This window comes from Rhinoderma darwinii, chromosome 4, assembly GCF_050947455.1.
Source record: "Rhinoderma darwinii isolate aRhiDar2 chromosome 4, aRhiDar2.hap1, whole genome shotgun sequence".
NCBI lineage: Eukaryota > Metazoa > Chordata > Amphibia > Anura > Rhinodermatidae > Rhinoderma > Rhinoderma darwinii.
In genome coordinates this window covers 353,526,707-353,553,026 of record NC_134690.1, presented here as the reverse complement: position 1 = coordinate 353,553,026, position 26,320 = coordinate 353,526,707, and the positions used below count along the sequence as shown (strand labels likewise).

Sequence of the window (26,320 nt, the reverse complement as noted above, 5' to 3'; positions counted from 1 at the left end):
GCATCAATGGGAGAATGGATGGAGCCATGTAACGTCAAATCCTGAGTGACAACCTCCTTCCCTCCATCAGGACATTAAAAATGGCTCGTGGCTGGGTCTTCCAGCGTGACAATGACCCGAAACATACAGCCAAGGCAACAAAGGAGTGGCTCAAAAAGAAGCACATTAAGGTCATGGAGTGGCCTAGCCAATCTCCAGACCTTAATCCCATTGAAAACTTATGGAGGGATCTGAAGATCCGAGTTGCCAAGCGACAGCCTCGAAATCTTAATGATTTACAGATGATCTGCAAAGAGGAGTGGGCCAAAATTCCATCTAACATGTGTGCAAACCTCATCATCAACTACCAAAAACGTCTGACTGCTGTGCTTGCCAACAAGGGTTTTGCCACCAAGTATTAAGTCTTGTTTGCCAAAGGGATCAAATACTTATTTCTCTGTGCACAATGCAAATAAATATATATAATTTTGACTGTGATTTTCTGTTTTTCTTTTATTATAATCTATCTCTCACTGGTAAAATTAACCTAGCCTAAAAATTCTAGACTGTTCATGTCTTTGTCAGTGGACAAACGTACAAAATCAGCAAGGGATCAAATACTTATTTCCTTCACTGTATGTGTGTATATATATATATATATATATATATATATATAGACGTGTGTGTGTGTGTATATATATATATATATATATATATATGTATATATATATATATACACATATGCACACACACAGTATATACATATATATATCTATGTGATTTTATAGATATATATATACGGTACACATTATAAGCCCTAATTGATTATTAATTAATTGCCCTAATCTGAGTACTATCTACCTAACAGACTACCTAAACTATAACTAGCTGCCTACACTAAACTATCTATGTGGAGGTGTTTTTTGTGTGTTTTTCACAGTCAGTGTGTCTTTATACGAGACACACAGCAGCTGCTCGGCACAGTGCTTCTTCTCTCTCACTGTCTCAGGACGATCTGACAGTGAGGGAGGAGAAATATTGTAACAAACAGGTGAAAGTTTGTTGCGGCAACAAACTTTGCTGTGAACACCATGATTAGTTTATCATGGTGATCACGTCATCAGGACCGACACCAATCCGGTCCTGATGTCTTCCCTCAGCACTAAGTCTGCTAGTAGCAGCGTGCGCTAAGAGATATATATACATTTCCATGAGGAATAACAGAGGAATAGCACAACGCAGAGCTATAAGAAAAGGTGCCTCATGCTTATTATTACATGGGGAATACAAATATGCACTGAAACGGACTTGGCAGAAGAGATTGGTGGTCCTTTTTAATTTTGCTCAATCGCAAATGCAGTCAAAGCAGTTGGGGTGGTTTCTTCTACCTCCCAGTCACAAACAGGACTGCCTAAACATCTTTTTCCCCATACATTTTGTTGACATAATTTACATTCAGGAATGAACGTAGGGGATAAAATACATCTCTTTTTTATTAACCGCCGTGCAAGCTCCACAACCCATTTAGGAACTCCAAAGCAATAATGGGTGGCACGGTGGCTGTTCCAGCTTGCTATAAAGTGTTCAATCTTAACCAGGGTAACATGCATTGAGTCTGTATCACCTGTGTTTGTGTCACTTTCAAACAGGCACTTTGGATACCTCCCAAAAACATAGGTAGTTCAACTGGCTTCACTTGAGAGAATATGTGCGTGTGCAGAAGAATAAAGGATGTCAAGCCCCAGGGGGACAGAGACCTGTATGATGCGGTTGGTACAATACTGACCTTTAGACTTGATATTATTTGCCCCTTTATTAAACACATGACTTGCTGCCAATATACTTGCGTTTTCTTTTCTGAAAGAAAGAATAGACTATGGAGTATTAATACAATGGTTAATTCACATTGATCATTTACTGACTGTATTTTTGTTTTGTTTTTTAATCTAAAAGTATCCATATTTCTGTTGTGATGAATTTTATAATACATCTTTATAAGAGTCAGGGCTCCCTTTTAGTACACGTAGCAGCTATCTTTCACTCTTTAGGAAGCATTTTAATGAAACATTTCTCGTTGCCTACAGTCACCACTAGGGGGAGCTTACTGAAGCTGGATTTATAAAGTTCCCATTGAACTTCAGTAAGATCACTTTTGTGACGGCTGCAGTCAGAATTTTACTATTTATCTCTGGTTGAGTGAAGTGATACTGGGGATTTGGACCCCTGTATCAGGAAAACGGCGCTCCATTTGGAATTTTGGAGCCATATAAATAAAAAAGTTTACTTACCAGCCATAAACTTTAGAGAAATATCAGCTGAACCCAACAATCTAATGTGGATGGGGTCAGCCAGACAGTTTATGGCCGGCTTAACCAGATAGTGGCATTTTCTTGAGATGGGTGCCTGGAAGATAAATCTATTTAAGTAAAAGTGGCAGCTTATGCAAAAAATTATTCCATACCAACCGTGGTGCCCCTTTGAGTAAGAAGATCACCCAATGAAAACCCAAGGCACCAGGACTTTCTTTCCTTTACGTTGTACCTCCAGTTTTGCAATAGAGACATGTTAACACTTTTCATAATTGCAGGACCAAAAGCTGGGACATCAAATTGCAGCCCCATGCAGTCACATTAATATGATGTAGGGAGGAGGTCGACTTATAAGGACTTCGGTATTCAGATGTAGCTAAGCAAGTTATAAAAAGTAGTCCAGGACAGTCCTAAGTGAGAGCAATCACTATTAGGTTTACTGTATATTATGTTCCGATTTCATTAAAATACATATTCATGAATACAAAATACAACACATTTTTGCACACCTAAAAACAATATTTTCAGAATGTATTACAGTAAGATCCGGATCGCATCAGCATCATGGCTTCCATCGTGTAGCAGATTTGACGGATTACTCCGACTTGGTTGATCAAGAATAACTTTTACTGATTCAGCTGACCAAGAAATATTTTTATAAATAAATGTGCATACCAATATGAAATCCCGAATAACTGTACTGCATGTGGCACGGACCCTTGCCTCTATATGTGTTGGAGGGATGTCTACTATAAAGTCAATGTATTGACCAGCAGAGAGTACATAGCAGTAGAATAGATTCCTAAAATAGCATATAGACCCTCTAAAGACCAAGCCGTTTGGAGGCAGGCCATAAAATAAAAAGTCTTTATTAAATTTCAATGACCAATTCGTCATGGCCTGGGGGCATCAGTATTGAGCGACCACAGAAGCTGAGCTCGCTCCATACACTGTGGGTATCAGCTGTGTATTCTAACGACCAGGACTTCGATCCCGGCTATTTAACCACTTAGCTGTGGTCAATAGCGACCATGGCATCTAAGCTTTTAGAAAGAGGGGGCCCCTTTGTCACTCCATTGCCCCCCCGTGCAACATGAATGCAAGTTACCGATGGCTATCATGGCAGCCAGGGCTGCCATCTTTCTGCCCTGCCAATATTTCCAAGTACATTATGTAGTACTTTAAAAATGGTGCCATCTAAAACTACATACAGTACGGCTATGTTGACCCCCAAAAAAAAGTTATGGCTTTTGGAAGGCGGGAAGAAAAAAAGAAAACTAAAAATGGCCTGGTCCTAAACTAACTGTGTGCCAATATTACTGTATATGTCTTTCTGTAATTTTTTCACATATGAATAAAGTGAGTTATAAAACTTTGCTGACTCACACTGACTGTCTTTTAAAAATCTGTGTGTGCAGAGTACAGTGTATTTCTATGAGATGCTGCTCCTCAGTGTCTCTCGTGTGACAATTGAGAGACATCACAAGCGGGAGGCAGGGAGACAGGCTGAAGCTACATAGGGATACACAGACTCTGCAGTTAGAGGACAGAAGTTCAATGTCACTGACCTATCCTTTGCTGCACTTAGATAGGACTCAGAGAAGAACAAGAGCAGTGTGATGAGACTCCGCCCCCTCTACCTCTGCAAAGCCAGAGGCATGATGGGAAATGTAGGCTGCATTAAGGGAACCACATCAGAAAGGAAGAAGAAACCAAGATAGCAGACAACCCATAAATTTGCACATTAATGAATACAGACAAGGCATACACAAGAGTGTCTACAGTATTCTTTAATAATAGCCTATGCTGCACTATGTAGGCAAAAAAATTATAATTTCTGGAGTGCTTCTTTAATGCAAAAATTGAAGGCACTCCTATATCTAGAACACCAAGATGGAAGCCCACATACACTCCACTTAGGGCTAATTCACACAGAGTATTTGGGCACTGTTTTTGACGCGGAAAGGAAACTACGTTGAAAACAGCGCCAAAAAAATGCCCGAAATTGCCTCCCATTGATCTCAATCGGAGGCGGTTTTTTCTGAAAAAGCGACATGCCCTTTCTTTGAGCGTTTCCATCTCTCTGACCTCCCATTGCCATCAATGGGAGGCAGAGATCGCGTTTTTCGCTTCGGTTTTTGCCCACGGCGCTCAATGGCCGCGAACGGAAAACGCAGTGAAAAACGCGGCAAATGTTCTGCTGGCAGATCAAAATCTGCCTCAAAATTCCTCCAGGAATCTGCCTGCAAAAAACTCTGTGTGAATTAGGCCAAGGATTTCCAAAGTTGGAGGGCTTTTAAGTAGCTATTAAAATATGGTAAGAAGCAGTGGTGGATTAAATAGACTATAGGCCCTGGGCTGTTCCCCAAAGTTGGGCCCCCTTCCCCACCACATTTTTGTGCGAGCATTGACAAATGGGTGTTACGATTCCCCTTGTCAAAGGGCTATCACACTTCCTCTTGACAATGGGAATGGTAACACACATTTGTCTATTAGTCCTGGGTACACAAAGACTTCATGTGGAATACAAGTATTTCCTACAACAGACACGTCAGGATCCCCTATAGATCCATTGACTCACAGGTGATGTCTTCTCTGAAGGGAGTCGTTTTTTTCTCCATCTGACGCAGATCGTTATGGCGACTTCTCGTGATGGGACATCTTTGCCCATCACTTCTGCAGCCATTTCCATTTCTATAGAAAAACACAAATTTAGACACCAAGGCCCAGGCCCATACATTAAAGGGGTTGTCCGGGCACAGACCGTTATTTATACTGATGACCTATCAGTGTGCCTGAACAACCCCTTTTATTTAGACTAATAAATTTGGACCCCAGACTAGATCATAGAATACATACAGAACCAGACCTTCTAAACTATTGCAGTCCCCAGACCAGACCCCCCTAAACAAATACAGACCCCAGAACAAGCACCCTAAATAAATACAGACCTCAGACAGGACCCCTAAATACAAACCCCAGACCCGACCCTCTACACTAATAATGACCCCTAGCCTGACTCCCTTAATACAGACAAATAAAGACCCCTAAACTAATACAGACCCTAGACCAGGCCCCCTAAATACAGATCCCATAAACTAAAACAGACCCCTAAATACAGACCCCAGACCTCAAACTAATACAGACCCCCTTAATACCCCTCCCCCTTAAAAAAAATAAAATCAAGAAAATAATATTTTTCTAAAATAAGTGCATAGCGTATATACTTTTACCAAAATGCAGTTGGTTGTTTGTATTTTATGTTCCTAGTTTGCATCTAAATTTATTTGCATTATAGCATTCTGCATGCCAGACAAATACTATATGCACTTCTATAGATATAATTACTCTGCAAAGTTCCTGTGTATTGTAATCTCGCGCAGAAGGGTCCCGGCTGTTTACAGCCTTTGATCTGTCATCATGCATATGGAGCGGGAACAAAGATTGTCTGCAAATGTCTTCTTTTGTGTGCACTGGAAGGATCTTTTCAAGGTCACATTGGAAATATTTTGATCTTTTATGTCCAGTATGTGTGTTGTTATTGCTTTTCCAAAAGCATGCTGTAACATATCTATTAACCCCTTAATGACCGGGCCATTTTGCACGTTAATGACCAAGGATTATTTTTTGTTTTTTCACGGTCGCATTCCAAGAGTCGTAACTCTATTTTTATTCTGTCGACATAGCCGTATAAGGGCTTGTTTTTTGCGGGACGAGTTGTATTTTGTAATTGTACCATTTTTAGATGCTTATAACTTATTGATTAACTTTTATTAACTTTATTTTAGGAGAGAATTGAAAATAAGCAGCTATTCCAGCATTAATTTTCACGTTATAAATTTACACCGTTTACTATGCAGCGTAAATAACATGTTAACTTTATTCTTTGGGTCGGCACGATTACAGGGATACCAAATATGTAAAGGTTTTATATGTTTTTTCTACGTTTGCACAATAAAAACCCTTTTAGAAAAAAATTACTTGTTTTTGCATCGCCGCGTTCCAAGAGGCGTAACGTTTTTATTTTTCCGTCTATGTGGCCGTACGTGGGCTTGATTTTTGCGGGACAATGTGTCGTTTTTATTAGTACTATTTTGGGGTACATAGGTTAACTTTTATTTTATTTTTTATGGGGGGAATGGGAGAAAAGAGAGAATTTTGACGTTGTTTTTTGCGTTTTCTTTGGACGCCGTTCATCCGGCGCTTTAATTAATATGTTCATTTTATTGGTCAAGTTGTTACGAACGCGGGGATACCATATATGTGTATGTGTGATTTGTTTTGACCGTTTTACTAAATAAAACCACTTTTTGGGCCAAAAAAGTAGTTTTATTTGACTTTGACTGTAATTATTTATTTATTTTTTTCACAAACTTTATTTAACTGTTTTACATTTTTTTTTTTTAGTCCCACCAGGGGACTTCACTATGCGATGTGCGGATCGCATATATAATGCTTTGGTATACTTCGTATACCAAAGCATTATTGCCTGTCAGTGTAAAACTGACAGGCAACCTGTTAGGTCATGCCTCCGGCATCGCCTAACAGGCAGATGCTGAAGGCAGACCTGGGGGTCTTTGTTAGACCCCCGGCTGTCATGGAAACCCGACGGCGACCCGCGATTTGTTTGCGGGGGCGCCGATCGGGTGACAGAGGGAGCTCCCCCCTCTGTCAAACACATTAAATGCCGCTGTCACTATTGACAGCGGCATTTAATGGGTTAAACTGCCGGAATCGGCGCGCGCTTCGATTCCGGCAGTTGCAGCAGGAGCCAGGCTGTGTATAACAGCCGTGCTCCTGCCTCTGATCGCGTGGGTACAGTCTCAGTACCCGCGCCATCACAGGACGGATATATCCGTCCTCCTGCGCGAACTAGCAGCTGCTGAGGACGGATATATCCGTCCTTCGGCGTTAAGGAGTTAAGCCCAAATAACAAGGCATAGCTGGTGAAGCCATGGTCATGTAGTACAACACAGAGGCGTAGCTAGGTTCTTCTGCACCCGGGGCAAAGATTCAGATTGGCGCCCCCCCCCCAACTTATTTCCCGACATCTCCTTCCCCCTCGCCATGTTTTCTTTCCCTACCAATCAATGAGATCTAATTTTTTGTTCACAATTTTTTTAATGTAACTTGAGTATAAAAGCATTTCTACATTTTACAAGCGATTATAGTTCTATAATGTAATTAACATAAAAATAAATTAAAAGAAAATAAATTAAAGAGGCCACACACAGCCCCCCTTGTAAATAGTGCCACACTCCCCCCCCCCTTGTACTTAGCGCCACACTGTGAACAGAGCGGTGAGCGGTAGCCTACCTCTACCACTCTCCGCTCTGCCTGGTGTGACTTACCGGAGAAGCCGAGGAGGTCATGCGGCGCAGTTCCTTCTGACTAGGGTGACAGCCAGGGCCGGCGTTCACTTGGATGGCGCCCTGTGCGGGACTCTCTATTGCCGCCCCCTACACAAACCAAAAATGAACCACATATATGGACCCGCTGGAACATATATACTGTACATACAAAAAGACAGATATTTAGACATACAGGCAAATATACATACACACAACTGGAATATATACAAACAGGTAAATACACACACCGGCATATAAATACACAGACAGGAACATATACAAATACATAAAAGGCACAAATATACAAGCACAAAGACACATTCACAAACAGACCCATATATACGCACACAGGCACATATGTACACAACACAGATAATGTAGTAGATGTTACCTGCAGTCCTATGTAACAACACAGATAACACAGTGATAACTCTCTAAATACAGATAGTAGTGTTACCTGCAGTCCTATGTAACACCACAGATAACACAGAGATAACTCTCTGAGTACAGATAATGTAGTAGATGTAAGAGACAAACACATGCAGAGACACACACACACACACACACACACACACACACACACACACACAGAGCTTCCTCTCTGCTTCTCGGCAGAGCACAGGCAGATGCTGGAAGGCTGCAGCACGGGAGTGGACCTGTCCCCTGACCTGAGTCATCTGACCTCATGTCACTGACGTGAGGTCAGGTGACTGGACTGGTCCACTCCCTGGCCGTCACAGACCCCAGTCAGAACGCCGTAATGTCCTGGCTGTTCCTAAGCTGCTGCAGGTGTCCCACATACGGGGCGCCTGTCAGCAGCGATCAGCTGCTCTTCAGCGTCCCCCCTTCCCTATCCTCCGGGTTGCGCCCGGGGCAAATGCCCCGCCTGCCCCCCCCCAGCTACGCCCCTGGTACAACACCGCATATTCATATAGCAAGTATGGAATGAGTTGCGCTTGCAGAATATTGTAGCTTTAGTCTTTCCTCTGGTCTAGCTGCTGGAGCCGACCTTCTTCTGGGATCCTAATCTGGCCCCGGTTATAAAGATGCAATTTTTTTAAATTATTTTTTCTTTGTAAGAAGGACTAACAATTATGCAGATCTTAACCCCTTAACGCTCCATGACCTACTATTAGGTCATGCTAACTGTAGCGTTCGCGCTCAGTGACCTAATAGTAGGTCATGAAGTAAACACGGCGCCGTTCGCGCGGGGCGCGTTCATGAGCTGTGATAGCTGCTGTTTCCGACAGCAGACTATCACTGCTCAATGTGCCGGGACCGATCGCAGAGCTCCCCCGCCGATTAACCCCTCAGAAGCCGCGTTCAATAGCGATCGCGGCTTCTTAGGGGTTAATCCGCCATCGCCGGCCTGCTACACGATAGCGGCCGGCGATGGTGACTATGGCAACCGGACACCAAACAATGGCGTCCGGCTATGCCATAGACGGAAGCCTAGTGGGTCCTGACAACGTCAGGACCCACTATGCTTGCTGTCAGTGAGTAGCTGACAGTTCTAATACACTGCACTACGCATGTAGTGCAGTGTATTAGAATAGCGATCAGGGTCTCCTGCCCTCAAGTCCCCTAGTGGGACAAAGTAATAAAGTAAAAAAAAAGTTAAAAAAAGATGTGTAAAAATAAGAAAATAAAAGTTTTAAAAGTAATAAAAGTAAAAATCCCCCTTTTTCCCTTATCAGTCATTTATTATTAATAAAAATATATAAACAAACAAATAAACTATACATAATTGGTATCGCCGCGTCCGTAACGGCCTGAACTACAAAATTATTTTGTTATTTAACCCGCACGGTGAACGCCGTAAAAAAAAATATTAATAAACCGTACCAGAATCACAATTGTTTGGTCACTTCACCTCCCAAAAAATGGAATAAAAAGAGATCAAAAAGTCGCATGTACCGAAAAATGGTAATGATTGAAACTACAGTTCGTTACGCAAAAAATAAGTCCTCGCACGGCTTTATTGATTGAAAAATAAAAACGTTATGGCGCTTAGAATAAGGTAACACAAAAAGTGAATGATTGTTTACAAAATGTATTTTATTGTGCAAACACCATAAGACATAAAAAAAAACTATAAACATCTGGTATCGCCGTAATCGTATCACCACGCAGAATAAAGTGAATATATCATTTATAGCGCACGGTGAACGCTGTAAAAAAAAAAGTATACAAAAACAATAGTAGAATTGCTGTTTTTTAGTTACCACGCCACCTAAAAATGGAATAAAAACTGATCAAAAAGCCGCATGCACCCCAAGAAAACTACAATGCATTCCTCAAGGGGTCTAGTTTCCAAATTGGGGTCACTTTTGGGGGGTTTCCAATGTTTTGGCACCACAAGACCTCTTCAAACCGGACATGGTGCCTAATAAAAAAGAGGGCTCAAAATCCGCTAGGTGCTCCTTTGCTTCGGAGGCCGGGGCTTCAGTCCATTACCGAACTATGGGCGACATGTGGGATATTTCTCTAAACTGCAGAATCTGGGCAATACGTATTAAGTTGCGTTTCTCTGATAAATCCTTTTGTGTTATAAAAAAAATTGTATAAAAAGAGTAAATTTCACCTCTACTTTGCTCTAAATTTCTGTGAAACACCTAAAGGGTTCATAAACTTTCTAAATGCTGTTGTGAATACTTTGAGGGGTCTAGTTTCTAAAATGGGGTGTTTGATAGGGGTTTCTAATATATGGGCCCCTCAAAGCAACTTCAGAAATAAACTGGAACCTAAAAAAATAAATAAATGAGGCAATACTTCGCTTCTTACATTATACTGATAATGAGCCGTGCCCACCCCGAGATTACCCCAGTTTTGACCGTTTGTATAAACGGAGACCCCTATTAGACCGTTTCGGTGCCCGGTTTTCCCAAGCATACACCCCCGAGAAGTGTTTTTCTATTGATGAGTCCCTGGTACATTTTAAAGGGAGGGTTCAATTCCGCGAGTACCTGCCAGGTAAGAGGGCAAGGTATGGCGTGAAGATGTATAAGCTGTGCGAGAGTGCATCAGGGTATACCTACAGATTTAGGATATATGAAGGAAAGGCCACCCCCAAACCAGACTGCATCCTGGACTACAATAGGTACATGGGAGGGATGGACTTGTCAAATCAAGTCCTGAAGCCCTACAGCGCCATGCGGTGTGGTATAAGAAGCTGGCCGGGCACATCATACAGATGGCTTTGTACAATGCGTACGTGCTACGTCGATGTGCAGGCCAGAGGGAAGCTTTCCTGGAATTTCAAGATCTAATCTTTAGGGAACAGGAAGGGGGGCACCCAGTACTTCTGGAAGCGGGGCCACACGCATCGTACCAGGGCAACACTTTCCAGGAGAAGTTCCCCAAACCGGTGGAAAGGGAAAGAGTCAAAAGAGGTGCAGAGTCTGCTATAAGAGGGGGATAAGGAAGAACACAATATACCAATGTGACACGTGTCCCGAAAAACCAGAGCTCTGTATAAAAGATTGTTTTAAAATGTATCATACATCCCTTGATTTTTAATTTACCCTGATGCACTCCGCACAGCTTACCCCCTCATCTTTCCCTTCTGAGCCCTGCCGTATGCCCAGGCAGCTGATAACAGCCACATGTAGGGTATTGCCGTACCCAGGAGAACCCACATTACAATTTAAGGGGTGTATATCTCCGGTGGCGCATGCTGGGCACAATATATTGGACACTGAAATGGCATATATATATATAAAATTGCAAATCTCACACTGCACCATCTGCTGCGCATTATCTTTTACACAGTACCTGTGGGGTCAGAATGCTCACTACACCTCTAGATGAATGTCTTAAGGGGTGTAGTTTTTAAAATGGGGTCACTTCTCGGGGGTTTCAACTGTACTGGTACCTCAGGGGCTTCTGCATACATGACTTAGCACCAGAAAAACTCCAGTAGGCCAAATGGTGGTCCTTTTCTTCTGAGCCCTCCCATGGGCCCAAACAGCAGTTTATCACCACAAATGGGGTATTGCCGCACTAAGGACAAATTGGGCAACAAAATGGGGTATGTTGTTCCTTGTGAAAATAAGAAATTTTGATCAAAAATGACATCTTATTGGAAAAAATATCATTTTTTTCATTTCACAGCCCAATTCAAATAGGTGCTGTGAAAAAACTGTGCGGTCAAAATGATAACAAAAACCATAAATGAATTCCTTGAGGGGTGTAGTTTCCAAAATGGGGTCACTTTTGGTGGGTTTCCATTGCTTTGATACCCCTGGGGCTCTGCAAATGCGACATGGCACCTGAAAACCAATCCAGCAAAATCTGGACTCCAACAAACACATAGCGCTCCTTTCCTTCTGAGCCCTCCCATGGGCCCAAACGGCAGTTTATCACCACAAATGGGGTATTGCCGCACGAAGGACAAATTGGGCAACAAAATGGCGTATGTTGTTCCCTGTGAAAATAAGAAATTTTGATCAAAAATGACATCTTATTGGAAAAAATATCATTTTTTTCATTTCACAGCCCAATTCAAATAGGTGCTGTGAAAAAACTGTGCGGTCAAAATGATAACAAAAACCATAAATGAATTCCTTGAGGGGTGTAATTTCCAAAATGGGGTCACTTCTGGTGGGTTTCCATTGTTTTGATACCTCAACACCTCTTCAAACCTGGCATGCTGCCTAAAATATATTCTAATAAAAAAGAGGCCACAAAATGCACTAGGTGCTTCTTTGCTTCTAGGGCTTGTGTTTTAGTCCACGAGCGCAGTAGACACACATGTGGGACATTTCTAAAAACTGCAGAATCTGGACAATACATATTTAGTAGTATTTCTCTGGTAAAACCTTCTCTGTTACAGAAAAAAATTTGAATAAAATTGAAATTCAGCAGAAAAAATGAAATTTGCAAATTTCATTTCCACTTTGCTTTAATTCCTGTGAAATGCCTGAAGGGTTAAAAAACTTTCTATATGCTGTTTTGAATACTTTGAGGGGTCTAGTTTTTAAAATGGGGTGTTTTATGGGGGTTTCTAATACATTGGCCCCTCAAATCCACTTCAGAACTGAACAGGTACCTTAAAAAAAAGGCTTTTGAAATTTTCTTAAGAATATGAGAAATTGCTGTTTATGTTCTAAGCCTTGTAACGTCCAAGAAAAATAAAATAATGTTCAAAAAACGATGCCAATCTAAAGTAGACATATGGGAAATGTGAACTAGTAACTATTTTGGGTGGTATAACCGTCTGTTTTTCAAGCAGATGCATTTAAATTCTGAAAAATGCTATTTTTTGTAAATTTTCTCTAAATTTTGCAATTTTTCACAAATAAAGACTGAATATATCGACCAAATTTTACCACGAACATGAAGCCCAAAGTGTCACGAGAAAACAATCTCAGAATCGCTTGGATAGGTTTAAGCATTCCGACGTTATTACCACATAAAGTGAAATATGTCAGATTTGAAAAATGGGCTCTGAGCCTTAAGGCCCAAACTAGGCTGCGTCCTTAAGGGGTTAAAGACAAAGACTGTACTTACCTTCCTGGTTCCGGATCGCAGCGGAGGTCCTGACGTCACAGTGCTATGCGCCGCGCACAAAATCGAGAGGACAGAACTTCCGCTGCGGCTGAAGAGGAAGGTAAGATTAGTAGCCCTGACTGGCGGGGTCCGACTCCCGGGACCCGCCAATCAGCTGTTTTGAAGGGGCCGCAGCACTCGTACGAGAGCTGCTTCCCCTTCACACTGTGAATCGGTGTCGGTGATTCACAGTGTGAGCGAGTAGTGAAATGAAGGGGAAGCAGCTCTTGTACGAGTGTTGCGGCCCCTTCAAAACAGCTGATTGGCGGGTCCCTGCAGACGGACCCCGACACATCAGCTACTGATGGCCTATCCTGAGGATAGGCCATCAATGTTTAGGGACTGCACAACCCCTTTAAGCCTATGATCTAGCAGGCTTAGAGGGCCCATTAGACAGGATCACAGATTGTGTGATCCTGTCTGCTGGGCCCTGTATCTAAGCCAATCACATGGTAGGCTTAGATACATGGCCCATGTGTGATCCTGTCTGATGGGCCCTGTATATAAGCCTACCACACTGTAGGCTTAGATACAGGGCCCCAGCACACAGTAATCTTATACTGTATAAGATTACTGTCTGCTGGACCCTGTATCTAAGCCTACCTTGTGGTAGGCTTAGATACAGGGTCCCACAGACAGTATCACACATGGGCTCTGTATCTAAGCCTAACACATGTGTTACTAATCGTTTTTTGTGTGTTTTCTTACAGGTTCGGTCGTTGGACTACGTTGGATTCCAGGACTACTTCGATGACGGCTTTTTTTTTTTATTATCAATAAAATGGTTAATGAGGGTTGTGTGTTTTTTTTTTTTGTTTCAATAAAATATTTTTTCTATGTCTTTGTGTTTTTTTTTTAAACTATATTACTACCGCCTTAGTAATGGCCGCCGGCTGATTGTCAGTAACACTAACCCCCTTTATTACCCCGGTACCCACTGCCACCAGGGGTGCTGGGAAGAGCCGGTTACCATCCAGTACTTGACCATCTGTAGTGATGGTCGGCCACTGGGGCGGCCGCAGGCTGGTATTATCAGGAGGGGAAATACCAAAAACAGTGGCTCTTCCCACCCTGGTGATGCTAGGCTTCTGCTGCTTTATTGTATTTGGCTGGTTATGAAAAATGGGGGGGACCCCACGTCATTTAAAAAAAATAAAATAAAAAATAATTTGAAAGAACGATGTGGGGTCCCCCCCCAATTTTCATAACCAGCCAGATACAACACAGCAGCAGCAGGCAGCATTACCAGGGTGGTAGGTGCCACTGTTTTTGGCCTTCCCCAGCTTAAGGGTATGTGCACACACACTAATTACGTCCGTAATTGACGGACGTATTTCGGCCGCAAGTCCCGGACCGAACACAGTGCAAGGAGCCGGGCTCCTAGCATCATACTTATGTACGATGCTAGGAGTCCCTGCCTCTCCGTGGAACTACTGTCCCGTACTGAAAACATGATTACAGTACGGGACAGTTGTCCTGCAGAGAGGCAGGGACTCCTAGCATCGTATATAACTATGATGCTAGGAGCCCGGCTCCCTGCACTGTGTTCGGTCCGGTACTTGCGGCCAAAATACGTCCGTCAATTACGGACGTAATTAGTGTGTGTGCACATACCCTAATACTACCAGCCTGCGGCTGCCCCGGTGCCTGACCGTCACTACAGATGGTCGGGTATTGGTTCGTACCCGGCTCTTCCCAGTACCCCTGGTGGCGGTGGGTACCGGGGTAATAATGGAGGTTAGTGTTAGCCTCTGCACCTGCTAACATTAAGCCCCGCCTTAGTAATTGGCGTTGTCAATCAGCCAGCGGCCATTACTAAGGCGGTGATAATAAAGTTTAAAAAGATACAAGCGCATAGAAAAAATATTTTATTGAAATAAAAAAACACAACCCCCATTAACCATTTTATTGAGAATAAAAAAACGCCGTCATTGAAGTCCTCGTATCCGAAGTCCAACAACCGAACCTGTAAAAAGCACACAAACACACAAAAATAATCAGTAACACATAAAGAAGCAAAATTATTATTCTTACCTTTCCTGGGTCCAGCGCTGGAGCCGCAATGTCAGCGAGCTGAGTGTATCTAATCCGATCATGTGTTATACTGTCTGCTGGGCCCTATATCTAATCCAATCATGTGTGATACTGTCTGCTGAGCCACTGTATCTAATCCTATCATTTGTGATACTGCCTTCTGAGCCACTGTATCTAATCCTATCATGTGTGATACTGTCTGCTGAGCCACTGTATCTAATACTATCATGTATGATACTATCTGCTGGGCCCTATATCTAATCCTATCATGTGTGATACTGTCTGCTGGGCCTTATATCTAATCCTATCATGTGTGATACTGTCTGCTGAGCCAATGTATCTAATCCTATCCATAGTTTATAGGGTCGTAGTGCTATAGATATGCTGTCTCCTATACACACATTTTTTTCCCCCTGACATTTTAAGTCCTTAGTGACACCCCTGGCTGCTAGTGCGCATTGTTGGGTCACTTAGGAGACCCAGCGATGCAGCTGAAAACTGCGGACCGTCGGCCATGAGAAGTTTATCGTATAAGAACTTTTGCATCGGGACCCATGAGCCTTTAGCTACGCCCCTGCTCATTAGTATATCAGTAAGGCCTAGTTCACACTGAGTTTCTTGGCACTGAATTGACGAAGAAACCGCATCGGAATCAGCACCCAAAAACGCCTCAAATCTCCCTCCAATTGGAGATGGAGGCATTTTTTTTTCCAGGCGGCTTTTGACGCTCATTTGTAGCGTTTTTGCATTTGCTGAATGACAAAAAACGCCTGTAAAAAAACGTGTCAAAAAAGGGTCAGAAAACATGTCGAAATAAGCCCTGAGGGAATTTGGAGGCAGATTTTCTCTGCCTGACAAAAAAAACTGTGTGAACTAGGCCTAAGTGCTTTACCCTAATCCTGATATCTGCAGAAAAAAAAAGAAACATTAAAAGGACCATGAATTCAAATCACTGAACAGAACCACATGCATGTTGCTGGTGACAGGTTCTCTTTAAATCAACGCAATTTTCGTGCCAATGTTGTCATTCCCCCTGCCTGTCACTGCTGAGGCCTGTGTCAGATAGGCAGAGGTCTCAGAAGAGGGTCCCCACCTATCGGAAGAAGGGGGGGGGGGGGCCTGTGATCCTTGACTAGATTTTTGCAAAGAAGAGGAGAGGGGGACAGCAGACTGGACATATGCATGACTTTCCCTATTGTAGTCTATGAGAACCCCCTGTTGCCCCTCCCACCTCTCGGACCCGCACCTATTAGATGTCTCTTGCCTAAACAACCCTTTAAAGTATACAGACATTTTTTTTAAGGATAAAAGAAGCACAAATACAATAGAGGACTATACATATCCCTGGACATCACCATGGCAACCAGAATAAAAATATCCATTGTTTACATATATTTATATTGCAAAATCAGATATTTGTGAGAGTCGATATTTGCAATTTAAGATTTAAAGCGTACCTAACCTCTTAGGTGACTTTTCAGAATAAGCGGTCATATGCGTTTACATGAGGAATAACACTATTTCTGGCCATTTTATGACTTGTATATCACAATTTTTAGCAGTTTTCCCCTCTGCAGGCTCCATCTCTAAGTCTGAGTTTTACCTGAACTAGATTGCTAGAATTTCTCCCATACACAGAACAAACAGAGAAGAGAACATCCTGTTCCCCAATCTCTTTGTAGCACACTTTCAGAAGCAGCAGCAACATGGAGAACATTACAAAGCAGTAATGAGCAGTGTAGATGAGAACCCAGCACTGGGGTGAGAAAGAACACTAGAAGCTGTAGCAGCGTATCTGTGTGTGTGTCTCTCTGCCTTTCTCTTACTCTGCTCCCTCCTACCCTTTTTATAGACTTCTATGGGCAGCGTGCAACCTGATCCCTCAGTGAGCTGATAATCCGTCTCGTCTCTCGACAGATTTTAGAAGTGAACGGAGAGTGAATGCTCAGTGCTGGGGGAAGGGCGATAAGCACCTGTTAATATATGAAGAAAGAGGCATTTTTCTCTAATAAGATATATCACAAAGTTTCTTATATTCGCTTGTACGATTGATTAATGCAAAGTTTGGTGAAAGGTTAATGACCATTTAAAGTGTTCATGTAAAGCATTATCATCACCACATGTTTCATTATCTAAAAAACACAGACACATAGAAAGTATACAACTGATAAAATAAAAGTGCCTTGAAATAAGTTAAAACCAAGGTATACAGTCGATGATAAGATAGTTTTGAAAATACCAGTTACAAATTTATTTATTGCATATTTTTCTACAATATATTTATTATAGAAGCGTCTATCAAATTAATGATGGCATACAAACAAAAAGAGGAAGGGTATCCTAAACAAAATGTATTATTAAAGATAAGCACATTTCTCAAAATTCTTTTTGGGGCCGAATCTAATTTCGATTCGATAAGTAGTTGTGTAAAATTAGGTGTTTGGACATATATTAATACTAATAAGAGCATAGCTACTAGCTGATAAACAATCCCAACTGAAGAAAATATGTATGCTACTGCCATCTAATGGTCATTTTTAGGAATTGCAAACAGGACAAGGATTTACAGAAAAGGCTTGACAATCGGTTAGCCTAAAAAAATTATACGGTTCCATTATGAAGCATTGCTTTTGCTATGGTGCCTAATATGAAGCACCTTATAGTGAACGACAAACACACTATAATATAAACGTTTATATTCCTCTGTCCTATAAATGCTATATAAAAAATATATATAAAATATATTTTAAAGGTTTTAAATATCCTTGGACATAGTAAAAATGAGAGTCCTAAATAAACTGGTTGTAATAGCAGTTTGGCTTATTTTAATTAGAGGAAACTTCTAATATATTTCCAAGATGTATGATGGGCAGCACAAAAAAATAAAATAAAATAAAAATAAAAAATAAACCTCTAAATACCGTTATATAGGATTTAGCAGAATGTCAAATGTTCCATAACATGAATAGTTCTGTGTTTACTCTACATGGATTAGTTATCTTTCAGATCTCATAGCCCAGCGTGGCTCAGTATCTAGCGACCTCCTCTGGCTTGTTCATTATTACACAGACCCAATCCCACACCAGTATACAAAATCGCAGCCGGTACAGGATTTACCAGTTCGCACACCATCTAAATAACATTGCTTATGTTTTACTTGCGGGCACTGATCATTTTACCTTGTGTTCTTTTTGATAACCAAGTGCAAGAGTCTCCTGGTTGGATTTATGTTGTTTCTTACGAATGTTTTATGGGAAAGAAACAGAATGCATTTTAATGGTGGAAGGCCAAACAGTGCGTAGTGAAGAGGAGGAAGCCGGCATGTTCTTCTGCACAAAGGGGAACAAGTGGTCTTTACTCAGAGAGCAGCGTCCTATTAAGACTCACTTCTTTGCACATTACGCCTTTTATCCCCATTCAACCGCAAAATGATTTTGCTATAGCAAATACAATGGCAGAAAAAGATTTAAATTGAATGAATCTTTAATAATAAACTGTTGCAGATCTTGCTCTGTCCCTTGATTTCTAATACAATAAACATCGGATTCTATTAAGTTTCTTCCACTAAAGACATAGGACGGAGAAAAAAAAAATGCATATGAAAGAACTCGATTCTTTCAGTCTCCAGTACCACAATAGTGAAATGAGCATGTTTAAATGTGCTAAGAGTATCTCTTTGCATCTTTTATAGCTTGCGTGTATTAATCTGTAAAGCTTATTAAAGCAAAGTCATTGCTATGCAAAGCAGCACCCAATCCCTTTCTCTTGCTTTTCAACAGAGTACAGTGTTTAGCCAATAGGACTGGCCCCCTGCCCCTCATTCGGCATTCATAACATGCAACATTTGCACAATGTATCTCTCAAAGGCTTATGAATAGAAGGCCTTAATACTCATGTAAACAACTGCAAACCAATTACTTAATGAATCAGACCCCCACATAATGAGGTGGCAGACAAAGAGCTATAAATGCATTTTTTTTTTTGCGCCCAATCCTCTGCTTTAAAGTAAAATCCCTCAGCTGTAGTTTGGACTTAACCGGCACATCATAATTATTGTCTCTAGGACATCAGAGGAAGCCATTTTTTTTTTTAATTTCGGTCCAGCGGGGTCGGCTTTGATGTCACTCATCAGCTCACTGACAAAAACAGAGCAAAGAAGACTTTTTAAAAAGTACCACAGCAGTAACGGCGCTGTTATGTTTATTTTCAAGTATCAGGGTTTTGAGACCACTTGTAAAAGCAATAAAGCACAAGAAGTGACTGCCAGAAGTGGAATCTTTAAAAAGTAAGCCTAGAAGAAATTTCGCTGCATGTCAATCAGAAATAAGTGAGCACCTGAGCTCCCGGCTTTCTGTCTACACCCAGCGTCTCTTTCACCAACTTAATCTCCCCCTTCCAAGACGGATGTCAAGTACGCCTAACCGTGTGTTGCTGGTAAACTTAAAAAACAGACTATAAACATAAACTTCAATGGTCACAAGAACGGCATGATGAGGCACTTTAAATAAAGACGAACCATGTTACAAAAGACGGAAAGAAAATCAAAATAAACTCGGTTAACCAAGTATCTGGCGCGCACCCGTGGGAAGAAGATCACAGTATTGTCAATCTATGGATTGTCCGAATTTGGGGAAATTTGAAGAAACGGGCGTTACCAAGAGAAAAGACACCGGTGGCACGGAAGGCGGATTGTGGAGCAAGACCACTTGGGGGAAAAAAGTATTTTCACAGTATTTCATATTTCAACCTTGAATTATTATCTTGTTTGCGTTTTCTCAAAATAGTGAAAAGTTACTATTCGGAACACCTATTTGAGACGACTATCCAGAATTTCAGTGGAACATGGTCATTTAGAGGGGTGGTCCTCTCGAAGAAGAGGCCAATATACAAAAATAGGGGAATTTAAAATCTGGTCTAGAAGAAGGAGGGAGGTCTCAAAGAAGTGGGCTTTTCTGAGATTTCACTGTATTTCTATTCTTGCATAAAAGACTTACAGGTTCAATACCCTTCAGCCAGACTTACCCCAAATTTTTGATATAGGTATATAAACAACACAAAGTTTTTGGGATAGTAGTGGCTGGAACTGGGCTTTTAAGCAAAGGGTTTAGCTGAGTGGACCAGTCCTTACCTATGCAGTCTCTAACCACCTAAAATTAATTCAAAACGGTGCGAACAGGTAATTGTATAAAAAATATTGGCTTAAAAAAAAAAAAATGTCAGGCCGTCTGGTTTTTACGTGTGTTCATAGTACAGACAATTGAATTTTTAAAGATTGCCATAAATATAAACATAAGCTGTCTAATAGGGATAATAAAAATAAAATTAAAAATATATATTAAATTTCTCATTGGCTGTTGAAGTTACTGATATAACTATAAATTATTGTGAATATTTAACTGACAATAAATGACCATTATGCAGAATAACTGGAGGATATGTAAATACATTTACATTTTTCTCATTTCAGAGAACTTCTTTAAGGTAGTTTTCAGACTTGGAAAAAATTTGTAAAAATCCTACTTTGTGCAAAAGAATGTTCCGAATGCAATGGTATTAATGATTTTTATTATTTCTGGCTAAAGAGTTAAGAATTCTATTGTTTTTAGGTTACTTCCCATCAACCCTTCCAAAGAGCGGATATATAGCACTGGAAAGAAAAGTGGGAGGAGATTTCAGGCTTTCCCTCCCCACTGACTTGGGTTTAATTGTCAGCAGATGACACTCAGGATTGTAGTTTTATGTTATAGCTCTGCAGGTCCTTGGTCACATGTGCGGGGCAAGGAAACAAAATAATAATTTATCATATCGAGGACACTACCTTAATAGGTTTGGGAAGGGGGAAAGGTTTAATTAAGACTACAGAGATGGAGAAATAGTACTTCGGCATATAATTAGAATGTTAGAGATGTGACATGTCCAGGGATAACGTTGGTGATGCAGTAAGTTAGGTCAATCTACATCTCACACATCAATTTTTAAAAAAATGTGAATAGAGACGAACTTGAAGTTGTTATTGTAAGTTGGGGACATTGCTTTAAGAAGGGTCTTAAAGGGTTTGACCAAGATTAGAAAAACTTTGCTACTTTCTTCCTAAAACAGTGAATGAAGATGAACTGCAATACCACACACAACCTGTGGATACGGGTGGTGCTCTTTTTGGAACAAAGCAATCATTTGCTTCCTAATCCTGGACAACTCTTTAAGTGCTGTGAAAATTGAGTGTGTAGCTGTGAAACTGAGGAATAAAAACATGTTCTGCACTCCTATAGGTTCTGAGTTCAGTGCTATTTTTAACATGAGACAAAGTAAAATATCAGTGTAAGGTTTCTAAAAGCCTGGTACTATTAGTCATAATACTAGATAACAATGACCGCATCAAGTCATTTACTGCAGAGGAGTATATATACATAAACGTATACTTCAGTTTTATATTATATACACACACATTTACTTCAATTCCCTTTTTCAAGTCGGAATCCCTATATAACAGAGGGGAGCATGCCCGGGGATATCAAATTCCCTGTGACTGCTCTCCCTAGTGCCGTCAAGCAGCTAGAGGTAATTCAATCCCCCCCCCCCCAAAAAAGGAAGGGATTGACAATGGTAAATCTTCACTTTATGTGCTCTAACCTGATCTCAAGTTCTAATCGATAACATTTCAATGGATGTTGAAATGTGAACAATGTCAGGTCACACATTTTTTAGCGCAATAGAGGGAGGGAGCGGTGTTTTTTTTTTTTTTAAAGAAACCGCTCTACAAAATGTAGTTGTGAAAGTTTTTTAGATTAGGAATGTAAAAATGTAATCCTAGAACATGTTCTTTTTTTCAGAAAAAAATTAAATACAATTTGTGTATTTGTATATATATATCTACACACGCACACGGGTATACACCCCAATGGTCAGCTCTAAATCTACATTCACTAGCATTGCACATAAGATATTTCGTTTTTATTCAATTAAGCATAAAGGACTGTTCAAATCAGCGTTCAGTTTCCGTTGATGGGTTCCTTTATTACCTTTCCGTCAGGGGAACCCATCAACGGAAAGGCAAACGGAAGCCATAGCTTGTTAATGCTTTTGTTGCTAATGGTTTCCGTTTGTCTACGTTCCGTAAGTTTTCAGATTTTTTTAACTGCACTATCGATTCTGTAAAAAACTAAAAACTTACGGAACGGAGACCATTAGCAACGGAAGCATTACCATTGAAATCAATGGTAATGCTAACGGAAAGCTATGGTTTTCGTTTGACTTTCCGTTGATGGGTTCACCTGACGGAATGGTCTGACAGAACCCATCAATGGAACCTAAAGCTGATGTGAACACAACCTTAATTGTTAACAATGGGGATGTTTATTAAGACTAGTTTACTGAAAAGTTATGTCAAGTACGGGGGCAAAAATGCAAGAGGGGTTATAATAGCATAAAGTATACAAGGATACACCGAAACAAAAGCTTAAAGGGAATGTATCCTATATTTTGGAAAATAAAGGAGTATTATGCAGCACTCTAGTAATAAAATTATGCTAAGATTAAAAGTCGCAAGGTTTGAAACGCGTAAGAGTTTGTGGGAATGGTCTACTCACCATGACTATTTGCAAGTGATCTTTTAAGAAAATGTTAATAAAAAGAAAATTCTTTTAATACTGGAGTGCTAGATGATACTTCTTTATTTTCCACTATTATTGCCATAGAGCCAACAAGGATTTCGTGCACCCACCAGAAACTTGGTTCTCATTGCCTGTGACTGGCATCTGGACCAGGTGAGCCGGTTTCTTTTTTTTTTTTATATCATATAATTTAGTTCGATGAAATATAAGCATGTTGAATAGAATGTATGTTTATAATTTTTTCAAATATTGAAGCTATTTATTTTAAAAACTTCCCGGGGGCAGTCATATTGGAGACACACACTTCCTCCTTATAGACTAATACAATCTCCAGAAAGAGACAGAGTACCAGATAGTGAAAAGGTAGATGCATTCAGATTTATCTATGTGTATAGTGTCCTTATATAGGCTTACAGCAGTACAATAAAGCTGCCATGTGTCATTAAATTCCCCAACATCTAATGATAATGAGATTCCTCTGCTGTACCTGTCCCAGTCTACACAACAAAGCAGAAAAGTGCGCTGGTAAAAAAACGGAAATGTCAGCTTATGGTTTGCGCCCCAGTGGCTAGTATAAAAATTTCCAATATTTCCGTGTTTGTTTTTTTTGTACATTGATAGTCACCTAAAAGAAAATAGTGTTTAAGTCAGGTTTTTATTATAAACATAACTTTTTTTTAATTAAATAAGATCCTAAACCAGGGATTTATTAAGAGTGTGCCTGTAAATCTAAACATGACATTAGGGTTTTATTTTTGGAACTAAAGAGAAATAATGGAAGGAAAAATAAAAATAATTCTGGTGAAATTCACACAAGCTATTATTTCATCCTTAAAAAATGTAAGGCCTCATAGAATGAACTGTTGATCAATGTATTACGTACAATAAATTGTTACTGATATTTCCTGCAATTACATGTCTCCAGATCATACTTTTTTATTGACGAATGCTGGATTTGCTTTTGATCCTACTCATACATGAGACCCATTGATTTCGGTAAGTGGATTCTCCCTAATGGTATAGTCTTTTATGACTTCGCATGATTTATGTGCATCAGCAAAAGGAAAAGGAAGAAAAATACATAAAATAAAGGAAGCTCTATAGTCAGTCTTTCAGAGGAATAATTGCTCCAGATAAATATATCACTGTACTCAATAGGGGAGGGCTGTGGCTGTACATCAAATTTTCATGTGTTTTGCCGAGTGCCTATGACTTGTACATTGTACTGTTGCTTTCGTAGCTCATCTGGAAAGTCCATTAATTAAGTGGCAGCGATCAGTAATAATTAACAATGTGTAGGCATTGTAACGTTCACTTTACAGTCATTTCTCTAGTCAAGTAGCTGTACTCATCACTGTTGATATAATACAGTAAGTTCATTTTTTAATTTTTAGCAATATTATAAACAGCCGACAGTAATTGTATGTGGTAGAAATATTACATTTAATCATCGAATTTGGTCAAATTAAAAATGCAAATCATTTCCTATCTTCAATTCTTAATATAGAATTTAAATAGTAACTGGCTTTAATACAATTTCCTAAATATTTTAGAAAATTGCATGAATAAAAAGGTTCAGATTTAGACTTTCAAATACATTTTTTCCAGCCCACGAGCAGGCATTTTATAATAATATATTAAGGAATTGCGGTTTAGTCAATTCACTAGTATATTCAGTAAAACCAGAGGTACGGGCTAAAAAAAAAAAAAGGTATATAATTTATAATGATTGGTTTTGGGAAATAATAACCGTGGTATTCTAAACGGGTAATAACAAGATTACTATGTCTGCATTGAGAACCATGCTCTTTTCTCTAAATATGCATTTATTTTTTATATTTTTTTCAACAAATTAGGCAAGTCATTGAAAAAAATAAACTGGGTGTTTGCACAAAAAACAAATAGTGATCGATATAGGAGTTCGATTGATAGATGATAAATACATAAATATGTGGTAGTTATATAGCAGAAAGATAGATGAATAGATATGAGATGGAGCGCTAGAAAGGCCTCATATGCACACGCCCGTATTTTTGCTCTTCTTTGTATGGAGCCGTAATATGGCGGGTGCATGGAGCTTTACAGTATCTCCATATGTCCCCAATTTCATACAGTGGTAAACAGAGGTATCATCCATAGTCCGACAGAAAAATAGTGGCATATTCCATCACATGCTGTTTTACAGAGCTATGCTTCTAGGAGGGATTATCTCCACATACATCTGGGTGAGCATGGCATGGCGCCATAGTACAGAGGTGCAGGGGACTCCGTATGCTGCTATTTTTGATCAAAAATTAAAACAGCTACCCAAGTAAATAAGAATATTTTCATAAAACAATAGAATTATAAATGTTGGTTGGAGTTAAATTTTAACATCTTAAAACCACTGTTAGAATAAAAAAATTCCTACATATTGAATGAAAATTATTTAAGAATAGAATATAGGATCGGATTTTTTCTTGAACAGCGCTACTCCTGTGTAAATGAATTCAAGTAAATGGGGATTAGCAGCAAGACGAAACATGGCCCATAGACAAGGGTGGCGCTGTTTCTGGAAAAAAAAAAATAAAGTAGACCCTTTTTTCTAAACCTGGACAACCCATTTTTATAGGACTGGTATTATATTATCTATATTGCTTTATCGCTGTGTCTGTATTTACGTAGAATCCATATTTCTACATATAGAATAGATATCCATGTACATATTACCTTGCAATATTTCTATTGCTCGTTTAGGATTTAGTGGAGGTTCCAAAATAATTTAATAACATAGTTTCACTCGTTTATGGCGATTACATCTTCCCAGAAGAAAATAAACTCAGGGATACTTATTTTTGGACGCTATTCTACAAATAGCAGGAACACCTAGGCGGTTAATTTAATTGATTAAATTGTCAACGCTACAATCGGAAGGATTGCTAAATCGGACATTAAAGAGAGAAAGATAGCCGGCTCTGAATAAAACAGAAAATATGCATTTCAGTGAAGCTTGGTTTACATTCTGTCAATATTAACTAGAGAAAATACACCACTTTATTTCTTCAAGACTCTTGCTGCATTATGTCAGCTCTCTGCCTGACAACTGCCTTTGTCTGGTCTCTAAGTAGCCCTACGGAGAGCAGCTGTACACGTTAATTTGAGGTTCAGTGCAATGTCAATTGAGTCTTAAAATGAGAAGACAACAGCTGCACAACAATACCTGGGCTTCGTGAAAAAATGTAGCTACGCCAGTCAAAACTTAAACTGGTGATTTTAGATTTAGTTTATAGGAAGCCAAACTAAAAGCAAAAATGAATAACAAAAATATATATATAAAAAAAAAAATTGAAGCACTGAAAAAAACAATTCAATTATTTTTGTACCTGTGTATAGGACTTGGTTCACTTGAAGATAAGGTACCTTCTGAAGTCGGTTTATTCCTTGAAATGCCTCTTAAATTAGCATTGTCCTGTGTTAACCCTGGAGTCAAGAAGTAGGGTAAATTTTT

General features: G+C 40.0%; 1 protein-coding gene across 2 annotated transcripts in view; it reads right to left on the bottom strand.

Annotated features, from left to right (window-relative positions):
- The window catches only part of KIZ (kizuna centrosomal protein), a 126,773-nt gene that overhangs the window by 7,783 nt on the left and 92,670 nt on the right, over positions 1-26,320 (bottom strand). For both annotated transcript variants that reach the window (XM_075862978.1, XM_075862979.1), the window contains 2 exons: positions 26,196-26,292; positions 1,766-1,836 (listed from right to left, as the gene is read on the bottom strand). In XM_075862978.1, the coding sequence (XP_075719093.1) occupies positions 1,766-1,836; positions 26,196-26,292 (168 nt within the window). The remainder of the gene's footprint in view (positions 1-1,765; positions 1,837-26,195; positions 26,293-26,320) is intronic.